We start from the raw sequence: 14,067 nt of genomic DNA, 5'->3' as shown, positions 1-14,067 counted from the left end.
ACAAACACAAGGTGTACAAGATCCCAGATATGCAAAAGTAGGCACTTTATCTCAGTGCATTTACAAAAAAAAGAATGCAATAGAAGAGAAGCATACAATACTCAAAATTCAAAAAGAAGAGTGAGCCAAAAGAACAGAAGAAGAGATCGCAGGACCTGTAAAATCCAAGTAATCTGCCAAAGTGCGAAAGTGAAAAACTTAGAGAAGAAAGAACCTGGAGCAGAATCTAGAGAAAAGACCCCTGCAACTGAATAACTCATAGTACTAGCTTTCTAACGATATTTGGCAAGCCCAAAAAAGAGTTTGGATGAGCGAGATATGGCTCCCGAAAGGCAAAACAAGAAACATCATCTTTGACAGCACAAAACACTATCAAAACAACATATCCAAAACATCAAACCTCCATAATCAGAAAGAGCTCAGAAAGAGCTTTCCAACGATATCTCGTTTGCAAAAAATGGACACTGGATGCTCAAGATACGACCAAAAAACCAAGTGATGCTCCAAGAAACAACTCTCTGGAAAAAACTAGTCCAGGGAAAAAATTTGATGGCCGTATGCCTGTCACGGGCCCGTCTGGCCGGAAAAAAGAGTTGCCAGAAAAAAGTTACCGGGGAATTTGAAAAATGACCGGAAAAGCATAAAATAGCCATGCAGAGAGCAAAAACGCCATACAGAAGCCAAAACAACCTTTAGATGGCGAAAAACTGCCTGTGCGGGTGAAAAACTACCTCTAAAAATGCAATTTATACTTTTTTTTTTTTTTTCTCGATTTTTGAGCCGTACGGCTCAGAAAACAAAAAAAATGGCCCCAGAAGCCAACTTGTCGTAATTTGACAATTTTTATATGGATTTTGACTATCACGGGCCTTCCGAACGCAACCGCGAGGTCCGTTTGAGCCCAAAGCGAGCAAAAACAAAACCCTTCTCAAAAAACCACATAAAAATTCTAAAACCCTTGAAAACCTCCTGCTTTTAAAATGCTTCAACAAACCACGAATAGCGAGTAGCAAGATGGCTCTGATACCATGTTAGATTAGGTGAAAAACTAATCTCCCAAGAACACCTGCATGCATAAACTTGTCATATGGATGAAGCAAAGAACAAAGGCAAGGAAAAATCATGGACGCCAAAAAGCTAGAGACATCTTATAGACATGCAAAGAGAAATTTCTATTATGATCCAATAAGTGAATGAAAAAATACAAAGAGGTGAATCTTTATAAAAGGAATCACAAAACCCTAACTAGGTTTGCACATTATAATTAATATAAAATATTAATTATATGCACCTAAAAGCAAGCTTAAGAACTAGAGTAATAAACCACTTAATTAATTAAATCAAGATGATAAGTGAAACAAAATAATTACTCTAACATGTCTTACTTGGTCTTAGTGCTTCTTGTACATACCAAATAACTCAACCTTTCTCTAGATTCTATTGTTGTCTCCTCTTCATCAATCATCTCACTTATTAAAGTTTATCATTTGAAATTTGCTTACAATAAAATAATAAATATACCAAGATTATAATAAAATTAATGTAAAAAATAAAACTTAAAATAACATTAAATAAAAATTAAAAAGTAATTGATTATCCTTAAAATATTGTCATTCTAAAATTAATCTATAAATCTCTTTCAAAATAAATAACTTCCATCAAATATTTTAATCCTTAATTCTTTCCAACTTTCCAAAATGGAGTCACCATTTAAAGAAAGATGCTCTTTAGGCTCTAAGAATACATGGTTTATTAACTTGATTTGAAAATCTTTAACTCTCACACACGTTTTTTAAATAATAGTACCTATTTTCTTATATTGTAACGTGGAAAATGCACATTGTCTCTTTAGTATTATTTCACCTACTTCAAGCTTTTAGTATGTTCTCATTTGTACAGATTTACTATAATTTCTAAGTATTATAAAAAGATAATACTATTAAATTTTTACAATCATATTTAAAACAATAATTCATAATTTCAAGAACTTCATTTGTACATTATTTTCTAAAATTTCTAGAATCTCATTTATACATGATTTTCTATAAATTTTAGAATCTCATTTGTAGATTTACTCTAATTTGTACATTATTTTCTAAAATTTCTAGAATCTCATTTATACATGATTTTCTATAAATTTTAGAATCTCATTTGTAGATTTACTCTAATTTCTATAATCTCTTGTGTACATGATTTTTTATAATTTCTAAATCCCATTTCATATTTTATAATACAGTAGCAATAAAGATTACATACTCTAAAAGATAAATTTTTTTTTAATAATTTTAATATTATAAAAAGACAAAACTATTTTTTTTTTTAAAATAATTTTAATATTATAAAAAGACAATACTATTTTATTTTATTTTCTTTATATCTAGCATTAGCATCCTATGCACTCACTTATGGTATTGGCTAAAACCTAAACTTAAAAAAGCTTTGACTATACACCAAGTGCCCCCTTAGACACTCTACTTTAGAATTTAGAGTTGCCCTCATTCAGTCCAATCTCACCTACTCCGCATTCAGCAGTTTGCAGACGTCATTTTGACACTCACAAAACGTGTATGGAATCCTCCATTAGTCATCGGAAGTCTCTAGACTCTTCATAGTTGACACTCGCGAAACGACGTGTATGGAATCTTGCACATACTCATCGTGAGTCTTGATAAATACCCCCAGTGTCCAATGCTTACACGGCACTTCTCTTCAGCCTTTATATACTGTATACAGAATATAACTTTCCTGAAACCAAATATTATATGTGAACTTTGGTTGTTTTGTTCAGAGAATAAACAGGTTGTCAGTTACAATTTTTAATCATGAATTTTATCAGGTTTTCACAATCTATTTTCGCATGTAATCTGTTTTTAGATTCGAATGTGTGTATAATTTTTAACATCAATGTTTCGGATTACACTCTGTGATCCATCATTCTTGCATTCTCTCATCTTAATGATGGATCATAGAGTGTGATCCGAAACTTTGATGTTAAAAATTATACACACAATCGAACTCAGAAACAGATCACATGTAAATTTAATCATTTTAACATACCAATCCTTAAGTCGAATACTTTTATTTTTCACTAATATGTAGAAATAAATGAAGTAGAGAAAATAACATAGAATTTTCCTAATTATAGATTGTTTGAGCATAAAGTCATTTGTGAATTTTTGTACTAAGTATTTAACATCCTAAATGCAAATGTCTGATTAATAGAATACTAAATGTATTTTCGTGCTTGTCACAGATGTCTATCATGGGGGAAACTTTTGCAAATTCTAGCAATGGTGGAAATTCATGCATGCCCAAGCCCATCATTCGTCGAGCTGGAAATCATCATCCAAACATCTGGTCCGATGATTTCATTCAGTCCCTTTCTTCTCCCTATGGGGTATGAAAGCCTAATACATTTGTATTCACATAAATTTATGTTGTTTTCTATTGTGAAAAAAGATGCAAAGGTTGGTTTTATCTTTAGTTTCCTATTGTTAAAAAAACGTTTTTAGTCAAGTTTTTCAATCACTATTATTTGAATGTTTCTGATTTTCCATTCACATAGATTTATGTTGTTTTTTATTGTGATAAAAAAATGATGCAAATGTTGGTTTTATCTTTTGTAATCAGGATTCCTCATACTATGAGCATAGGGAAACATTAATCAATGAACTTCATGGTATGTTTTCTGATGGAGAAGAAAAGTTTAGTCTACTTGAAAGGATTTCGTTTGTTGATATTCTACAACGTATGGGAATCGATCGATATTTTCAAGAGGAAATCAAGCTGGCACTTGAATACATATACAAGTGTGTATGCTTTGTCAAGAAAACTTTCTAATTTTTTTTTGTCTATATGATTTTAAAATATCAAATATGTAGAGGTTTATGAAATAGTGCATAGTAGACATTCGAGTTGAGAAAAGATTTGTGATCAAATGAAATCATTGTCAATAGGCATTGGAATCACAATACTATTGGTGATCTCAACATGACGGCTTTAGGATTTCGGATATTACGATTGAATAAATATGATGTTTCTTCAGGTGATGAATTGTCAATGTTTTTATTTATTACATTTCTATAGTTAAGTTTTTCAAATCACTATTAAATTGATTTTGGGTATATAAGCAGATGTTTTTCAGAATTTCAAAGGTGAAGAAGGACGATTCTTAGAGTTTGAATCTAGCCATGAAGATGTAAAATTAGCAATAATGTTGAATCTATATAAAGCTTCAGAGTTGGATTTCCCTAATGAAAGGATCTTAAAAGAAGCTAGAGATTTTGCATTTGCATACCTGCAAAAGGCTAGAGAGCAATATGGCAAAATAAGAGAAAGGAAAAATCCACTTCTAATGGAGGCAAGTACAATTTAATGAAAGAGATTATTGTTATCATTATTTTTTTAGTATAATATTTTCAAAGGCTTAACCATGTATTTTTTGAATAGTAATTATAATTATCTATAGGCTTATCATTTTTTGTTTTAGTAAAATGATCTCTTTTTCAGATTGAATATGCTTTGGAATATGCATGGAGATTTAGGATTCCAAGATGGGAGGCATGGAACTCTATTCAGATATTTAAACAACTACTAAGCTACAAGAGTTCATTAGTTGATAACATTTATAAGTAAGATCAAAGTTTATGTGTGATCTTGATGTTCATTATTTCTTTAATGATTAAATATTGATAAAAAAATAGACATGTCAATCTAATATGATGGTTTGAGTTGATAGAAAAGAAAATAAGCTTGATGATGTTCATATTTTCTCTCAGGATTCCAAATCCATATAGTCAAAAGCTACTAGAACTAGCAATCTTGGACTTCAATATTTTACAAGCTCAACATCAATCTGAGTTGAAATTAGTGTCCACGTAAGTATAAGTCAACTTGGTTAAATTAACTCAAAAAATATTCTCCTAAGTAACAAACAAAATAAATATAAAAGTACTTTGATTATTTTATTAAAAAATATTCTATTAATAATGCTTAATAATTGCATATTGAATCTTACAAAGAATGCCTCATAATTAAAAAGGTTGAGGTTGAAAGAGATATGCTAAATATTAAAAAAAAATTCATAAAATAGAGTACAATCAATTTGGGGAAATTGGTTTATAGTCATGTAATGATGTACAATTTGTTTTGTGCTAGATGGTGGAAAAATTCAAGCATAATTCAACTTGATTTCTTTCGGCATCGTCATGTGGAATTTTTTTTTTGGTGGGTTTGTTCATTATTTGAACCTGAGTTCAGTGAAAGTAGAATTGGTTTTACAAAATTGGCGACCAACATTTCCCTTATTGATGATATCTATGACACTTATGGGACCATTGATGAATTGAAATCATTCACAACAGCATTAATAAGGTATGCATTCAACTTGTAATTGTAGACAACATTGAAAGTCCAATTCACTTTTTGACTTAATTTTTTTAATGTTATTTCAGATGGGATATTTCTGCAATCAATAATCATCCAGACTACATTAAAATTGCATTCAAATTTTCACATGAAATACACAAGGAAATTGTAAGGGAAGCTGAAAGAAAGCATGGTCCCTTTATTCATAAATATATCCATTCTTGTGTAAGTAATTTAATTTTTTTAAATTATTTAAAGTTCATTATTATTTGTTTCAATTCTTCCCATTTGTTAATTTTAATTTTCATAAATTGAGATATTTATTGCACCAATATGTACAAATTATGAATATTTAGATCATATAGTAAAATTTATTTATTTGTATTTTAAAATGAAAATACATATTATATTTTTTTAAAGATATTACAAAGCAATTATGTTTTTCCTTCTTTTAAATTTTAGAACATAGATTGATAATTTTTACACCATATAGAGATAATTTTTACACCATATAGATTAAACCGAGAAAATAACATACTAAAAAATATATTGACAACCAAAATTATCTTTTCAAAATAATATAATCCTAATCTATTCATATTTAAGTTGAATTCTATAAATATATTATCCATTTTATGTACCTTGAAAATATTTTTATTTTTATTATTTAAAGGAAAATAATTTTGTTTCATTATTATTGTATAGATCATATTTTCTATCCCCAAGATTAAAATGCATAAAATTTAAATTATTATTTTTAAAGTAATAATATTTATATTAAACCTTTAAAGCTATTGTCGTGCATACTTTATAAATATTTAAAATTTTGTTTGAAACAAAAGTTGTTGTTTTCAACTAATATTTATTTGTATGGTTTTAGTGGGAAAGTTTTATATCATCTTATATGCAAGAAGCAGAATGGATAGCTTTTGACTGTATACCAAGTTTTGATGAATATTTAATGAATGGAACAACAAGTAGCGGCATGAGAAATCTAATGGTTCATTCATTAATGCTAATGAACACTATGTTATCTGATGAGCTTTTGGAGCAACTTGATATCCCATCATCAAAGTTGCAACATCTAGTATCATTGACTACACGATTAGTGGATGATGCCAAAGATTTTGAGGTAAATTATATAAATACTTGCTTTTGTGTAAAAACTATATTAAGAATTTGAAAAATATTGAAATAAAGGAAACCATACACTGATATCTTTTTTATAATTTTGAAGGATGAGAAATCTCGTGGAGAGATGGCTTCAAGCATTGAGTGTTATATAAAAGACAACCCTGGTTCTACAAGGGAAGATGCTTTAAATTATATCACAAATTATATTGAGAGTTGTGTACAAGAGTTAAATGAGGAATTTCTTAAGCCTTCAGATATATCAAATTGTTGTAGGAACCTATATTTCAATGCTGGAATGCGAGGCATATTTTTCCTATTCAAGGATGTTGATGGTTTAACATTTTCTAATCACAAGAAGATACGAGATGCAATAATGAAGGTTCTAATGGAACCAATTATGCCATAGTCTATTTTTAGATTATGTGGTATAAATAGTATCATGTACCCCAAAATGCTACTTAATAACACTTTTATAATTTAGTGGTTTGTGTCTCATTATGGCTTGGATGTTATTATTGATTGAGACATCATTATAATATCATGAATAATATTTTTAATGTTATATAACACATTTTAGTCATTCTAATGTGAAACTATTGATAATTTGTTTACTAAGAATGTATAACATAGATGTTGTAGCATTTTTAACTATTGGGAAATAATAATCATTAACACACCAATGAATTGTGTTTGATTATAATTTTATTACTTCTACATGTCATGTATTTTTGGTCTTATGTATCTCTAGGTCTTTGAATTAACTAATACATGCACATAATTATTGAGATTTATGTGTGCTCAATTCCTTACTTTAATTACTAATAGTTAATAGAAGAAAGTATTTTTAAAAATACATTTACATACTATAAAGACATAAAGAGAGAATTGAAGAACCAATGAATCCTAGTATATACAATAATATCAACATGGTCATATCAAATGTACTTAAAATAATTTTAATTATTATTATATAACATGAGTTCATTATGTTTTGATTATTAAAGCAACAAAGTAGTGTGTTGCATTTTACACAACCACAACCTTTAGGCATAAAAGGAAATTACAACACTATCAAGAGAAAATCACTGGAAATATACTAGTAGGACAACTAGTGATCCACATCAAATATGAGTAGGCAACTCACCCACAATATTGTGAGAAGGGTGAGAAATTGCAAATTGATTCTTCCTCTATTGATGAACAACAATCCTAGTGATACTATTAGTCAAATCCCAAACACAAGAAGGTAGGAGCCTCAAAGAAATGGAATCATCATTGTTAACAAACTAAAATGTTGACAATGTTGGGTCACATCAACCACAGGTTGAATAAAATTAAGAGCAGTAGAAAATAGAGAGGAGTTAATGTCACCAAAGAGATCAAGAGAAACAAAAATAGGAGTCCAAGGGCAAGAAAAAATTAGCCTACAAAGATTCATCATGGCTAGGATTATCAAATACTCATAATTTTCATCCTTCCACCAAGAGGTAGCACCCTTAAATGATGAAAAGAATAGTCAATAACTAGATGAATAGTACATAAACACAACTTACTTTTAAATGAGGTGCCCTAAAAATATATCAATTGGGTCCATGGCTTATCATTGTCAATGAGAACCACATCACTCAAAAGGGATGTGGAAATGTCAAGGTTGACCAAAATTTGGGCATAAGTAGATTGGCTCATCTCAGTCATAGTAAAATTAAAAAATGACTAGTAGAGTTTCTCATGACCCAAACAAAATAATTATTCCAAAAATTAAATGGAATATTTGGGAGACAAACCCACATTGGATGCACATTGAGAAGCTCAATGAGGGGGTTAAAAGAGATACTTTAGGGTTTGGCTAAGAGAGTAATTTCCCCATCACCACAACATACTCAAAATCAAATCTCATTCACCCTCAGAAGTAAAACCAACAAAGGAAATAGTTTAATATTACTAGAGAAAATTGGTTTACAAGACTCTGAGATCTAGTTGTGTAGATTTAGAAGGAATGACCAAAAACCAAAAACTCAACATACTAGATCACCATATTGTTGGTAGAGATCAATATTATCTACCTTTTTTGGACCATGAACCACAATAGAGAAAGTCTTGGCATAGGAAATGAGATGAGCTTTCACCTTTGAAGGATTAGATTGATAATCTTAAGCATAGTTTTTTCCACCAATAATAGGAGGTAGAACCTCACTAGAACTAGGAGGAGGAATGTCATCTTTAAAAAAATGACAAAGAAGCACAGTTAATAGCCTCAACATTCTCTTTCAAAATCCATAGAGAGGCCTAGAATAATCCCTATGACATGTCTAGACATAGCCATGATAAGGGGAGATGAAATAACCATCACAGATGGCCTACAATGGAAAAGGTGCAAGGGATTCAAAATATCATCTAGGTAATAAATCCATGTGGCATGCCCATTACCAATGGATGCAATGACCAGGCCTAATGGCACAAAAGTGGGAGATGAAATTTCAAATTTAGAAGTCTAGGAAAAGGTAAATTTTCCTAGGCTATGCTAATTATATTACATGGGGTTAGATCCTATATTAAACTATATGTATGGAAGAAAAAAAATATTTACATGTTCATTATCTTAACTTTGATTATATATCGTGTTAATTATTTTATGTATGGTTAGATTCTAAATTAATTTGAGAGAGAGAGAGAGAGAGAGAGAGAGAGAGAGAGAGAGAGAGAGAGAGAGAGAGAGAGAGAGAGAGAGAGAGAGAGAGAGAGAGAGAGAGAGAGAACAATACACAATAATAGCAACATTATAAAAATAAATCACAATAGCAATAATATAATAGCACGATAAACTATAATAAAGTAGTAGAAGATGAATATAAGCTATAAATCAATAGGTAGGATGGTAGGTGAGCATTCATGTAACATTTTTCCATCTCCAAAATGACAAAGGGAATAGGGAAACAAGATCTCGGAATGGATTTGTTCCTTTGGAGCCTTGATGTAAAAAGATGTGCATGTGTGTACATATATACTTGTCTATATATACATACATTTATACACATCTATATAAATACATGTACATGTATACATATGCAAGTGTGTGGTATGAATGCACACACATATACACATATATGGCTCCTATTATATAATATATTTATTCTTTAATATTCATATGGTTGTGTATTTAGTCAATGCCACCAAAAAAATGGTGTAGTTCAATTTTTCATTAGGTACATTCTCACATGTATTTCACATACGGCTCACAAACCAAAGCTTAATCCCTACCTACTTTTAGCTGAAATTGTCTTCCTTTTTTTAATACGCACGTACATGGTTGCATGCATTTCCTATAATGTCAATCACATATATCATCCCCTTTGTTATAATCCTAGAATGTGACCTTTCAATCAACAAACCTTTTAGTCCAACAAGGTGCATCATATTTTGTTTATTTTGAGTTAATTATTGTTCAAATTTTCTTCCATCTATTATAAATGAGTATTGTAATAGTAATTAATGGAGAATTTCATGCACATTCATGTTTTATCAAAGCCCTCCAACATTTTTGTTTCCCCTTAGGTCAGTCGAGCATATGTTCAATTGCATTGACATGTGAAGTAATTTCAACTAATCAAAGTAAGAAAGAAAAATACTTGATAATACACAACAATGAGATCAAGACACAATTTTTTACTAAAGAAAGGAGCCAAATATACTATCCTATTTCAAAATATTGGCCTCAAAATGTATTATTGGTCATATCTAGCTTCTAGACAAATGATAATGGGCATTTCTAGATTCCTCTCATACTTCTGCAATTCTTGCAAGCTTTCCTTATTATAGTATGATTACTTAATAGGTTTGACCAATCCATTTAGATGTAAAAGTAATTCTAATATTTCAATAAAATAATAAAACAACCTTGAGAAATATATTTTTATTAAGAATGAAGTTGTAGCTCAAAAAAAGATCCCAATTCTAAGAGTTCAAAGGGATGGAAGAAGAAGACATTAAAATAAACTATGAAAATAAAATTTCATTCTATGCATATTTTTCTTTTATGTTAGCCTTGCAACACTTCTATGTTCTTAAGGTGATAGTGGTTCATCTTTGATTTTATCACTTTATCTTTCTTCTAAAGACCCTCCTCTCAATGAGTCCATACTAATGCAAGAAGATGTATTTAACTATTCTTTCAACCTCTCTCTCTTTTAAGAGAGGTTTTGAAGATTTATGTTAACTCTTCCCTTGATATATTCATTTCTCATGGGCCTACCTTGAAAAATTCAATTTTTGATACCTTGTCTTCTAGGAATGAAGATTTAATCACTTACATTAGTAATTCTCCTAAAGTTTCTATTAACCTCATTGTTTGGGATGAACTACTATATGATAATGTTAACCATTATTTCCCTCATGACCAAATCTTGGTCAAAAGAGACAATATCATAGTTGACACTTCTTATACTTCTTCTATAGATGACACATGTATTCAATTTAATGTTTCTCCTTCTCCTAAAATATACTCCATTTATGAGGATATTCTAAAGAAATAGGAGGACATTCTAAATATTTTCTTAATATCACATTATCTTCATTCAATGTTCCTAGTAGAGATGAATTGTGGGGAAATCCATAATCCCTACTATAATGACACATTGGGAAAAAGAGGATAATATCAATCTCCTTAATTATCTCCCTTCTAGTGATAAACTAATGAAGAATTAAAAGCCTAATCAAATTAACATTGTCAATATTCTTGCTCAATGTTTCATAGTCAACAATCCTATGATAAGTATCAAATCATATCCTCAATAAACTTCTTAGAAGCCTCTTAATATTCCAATTATTACTATTTAGGGTTATCCTCAAACTACCTCTCAAACAAGTACATCATGTTAACATTTACATGTCTCACTAGTTTCTAGTCACAATAGGTCTAAATTGGGTTGACAAGTTGTGATCAAAGTGATCTATGAGACCATGATGTTAAAATACTCTTATTTGATCTAAGATTCTTGGTATTTTCTTGTGGGACATGATGATAAAGTGTCATAAATACGAGGATACAAATTAAGGACACTACAATAATAAAGCTCATGCACAAAGATATGGGTGAAAGAAACTAACAAGGCACGTGAAGTAGATCTAGATGTGAAAATATGAAATGTAACTTAGATAAGATCTAATTGTAGACACCTAAATCCAATCACATAAATTCTTAATCAAATTTAGTCATTGTCTAAAGAATATTTTAATTAAATATTTAATATTTAATTATGTAAGTGTCATTTCCTAATTAATGTAATTAATTAATTATAGCCAAATTGATAAATTAACAAACAACCAATAGTCTAATTTACTAATAAAATCCTCATTTCTCTATTAAATAAAATAAATGCAAAACCCGTTAAATATAATCTTGAAAACCTCTCTCTATTTAATTAATTTTACTAATTAAATCCCTCCAACCACAAACTCATCCTCTAAATGAGCAGTTTCCCAAATTCAACTCATCACCACTAATTCCTCTTTTAATTAAATTATTTATTTATTTAGTTAAATCTCATCCACCAATAAATCCCCTTTTAATTAAATAATTCATTTATTCAATTAAATTTCATGCACCAATAATCACGTGTGACTTCTATCATAGATAGCCAACTTAAAATCTTCAATTTGGAAAGAACATTTTTTTTGGTGTGTTTCTAGGTGTTTCTACTACAACACTTCTGTGGGCTCATTTGATTTATTAGCAAGATCATTTGCAACAACCCTGGGAACACTACTAGAGAGGCATGTCCATTGTGAAGCATCATCCATCGAAGAATGACCTCACACTAGAAAATTCCCTAACTGATATAGAAACAAGGTACTGAAAAAAATTATAACTTTAGATCTACACAAGTTTGAGTGATGCATTTTTTATGATAGTCTAAGGTAGGGAAAATTTCCTACAATTTCATAATGGTTAGAATACTAGACTCTTAAGTGGGTTATGTGCATAACAACCGTTTGGGAGGACTCTGTATACCTAATTATGAACCAACTTAGTAGCTACCATTTTAACCATTTGCTAAAAAGACAATTTGACCTTACGGACAATGTGTTTTTGAAGTGCTTGTGTTGTGATTTGACCTCATGGAAACATTTGTTGAAAATGCATAATTCTTTATTGTATTTTCCACAAATCCTTTTCTAGAAAAGAGTGTGTACTTGTCTCTCTCAAAGTTTCTATGTCCTTTAAGAGATTTTTTTTTCACATATCTTATTTATTGTTAATAAATCTATCTTTTGGTATTGATAGGGTTGTTAGCAAGTTCATTCACAATAACCCTAGGATTATTTGGTTGAAATAATAAAATTGTATCATTACTTTATTTGTTTGAAAGATTACTATCCTATTTATTATTGCAATTATTTATTTGTGCATAGAGAAGTTAAGTCCTCATGTATGACCAACCAAAGAATTTTTTTAAAAGGTCAAGCTTAAACCATCCCTAGCATATAGAGAAAGAGAGTTAGCATGCCAAAAACTAGCATTCTCTAATCCTAGACTTGTGAAGGAACTAAAAATTGAGAAAGGAGTTGAAATAAAATTACAAACTAAGTGGGATAACAAAGGCACCAATTTAGTCCTTAGGAAAGGAGTAAACCACAAGCTTATTAACCATTATCGTGATTCCTTTTAGGTCCAACTTCTTCCTCACACACTTTTCACTTTTTTTTACCCTAGAGTTCTTTCTTAGATCCATCATATAGATTATACTATTCAACATTGTTAGATTCATCACCAATTAGAAACACACCTAGAATCCTTTCTAATAACATCTTGGTCTACATCCTCTATCACAACCTATCTTTGGTATCATTATCCTAGTGGCCACATATCTTATATTTCACATCCCCATAGCACTATGACTATCCCTTGGCTAACACACTTGTCCAAGGTAGTTTATCTCGTCATTTATGTCCCTCATCACCTTGATCAAAAGGTGGGGCTACACACTTGATTATCTACCATAATCCTATAGCTCCCACAAATATTGGATATCCACCTCTGGTACCAAGATAATCTTCATGGCCCTATAGGTATCACATCCTTAGACTAATCCTCTGCCATCAAACTATCATTCAACATTGGTCACCACCTTTAGCCTCTTAGAAATCCATGAATTTTAGAGAGATAATAGACTTTGTCTTCTAGCTTGCATCCACTATCATATTGTATTTTAGCACCCCACATCTAGGTTATAGTGTCATTTCATACCACCAACCACATGTCTCAGTGAAAGGAAGAAAATAAAGCTACTCCATATCCTCTCAGCAAAAAAACTAGCAAACATCCCAATCCTAGGAAAACAACATACATGTAGGACCCAACATCTCAAGATCCAATTCACTCAATACTAAAAACATCATGACTTCGCAACACACAAATTCTTTCATAGATACATTTATGGGTTTCTCTAGGAATGCATCATTGGTTAGCATTATCATTGAAAAGAACAAAGATACCATCAAGTACAATTTTCTAAGAGAAGACATTGGAATTTTTACTTTGGGTGAATTCCACCATGTAGTATTATTACA

General features: G+C 30.3%; 1 protein-coding gene across 1 annotated transcript; it reads left to right on the top strand.

Moving 5' to 3' along the window:
* The first annotated feature begins 2,671 nt into the window (after window positions 1-2,671).
* On the top strand, window positions 2,672-6,981 carry LOC149557956 (delta-selinene-like synthase, chloroplastic). The gene is made up of 11 exons (XM_089832404.1): window positions 2,672-2,799; window positions 3,254-3,397; window positions 3,631-3,809; window positions 3,957-4,045; window positions 4,134-4,360; window positions 4,510-4,631; window positions 4,779-4,877; window positions 5,158-5,373; window positions 5,454-5,592; window positions 6,248-6,499; window positions 6,605-6,981. The coding sequence occupies exons 1-11, from the start codon at window positions 2,689-2,691 to the stop codon at window positions 6,905-6,907; spliced, it is 1,881 nt and encodes a 626-aa protein (XP_089688530.1). The 5' UTR covers window positions 2,672-2,688; the 3' UTR covers window positions 6,908-6,981.
* Window positions 6,982-14,067: the final 7,086 nt, after the last annotated feature.

The sequence above is a fragment of the Cupressus sempervirens genome, chromosome 5 (assembly GCF_028749045.1).
Source record: "Cupressus sempervirens isolate cs-2001-9-10 chromosome 5, ASM2874904v1, whole genome shotgun sequence".
Taxonomy (NCBI): Eukaryota; Viridiplantae; Streptophyta; class Pinopsida; order Cupressales; family Cupressaceae; genus Cupressus; species Cupressus sempervirens.
The sequence above is the reverse complement of the archived record's forward strand: the minus strand, read 5'-3'. Positions and strand labels throughout refer to the sequence as shown.

Excerpts from the sequence above, each read along its gene's own strand:
- LOC149557956 (XM_089832404.1), top strand. The coding sequence starts at position 2,689 with ATGCTTACACGGCACTTCTCTTCAGCCTTTATATACTGTATACAGAAT. Across the intron at positions 3,810-3,956 it reads GCACTTGAATACATATACAA|GCATTGGAATCACAATACTA; the intron begins GTGTGTATGCTT and ends CATTGTCAATAG. Across the intron at positions 4,878-5,157 it reads GAGTTGAAATTAGTGTCCAC|ATGGTGGAAAAATTCAAGCA; the intron begins GTAAGTATAAGT and ends GTTTTGTGCTAG.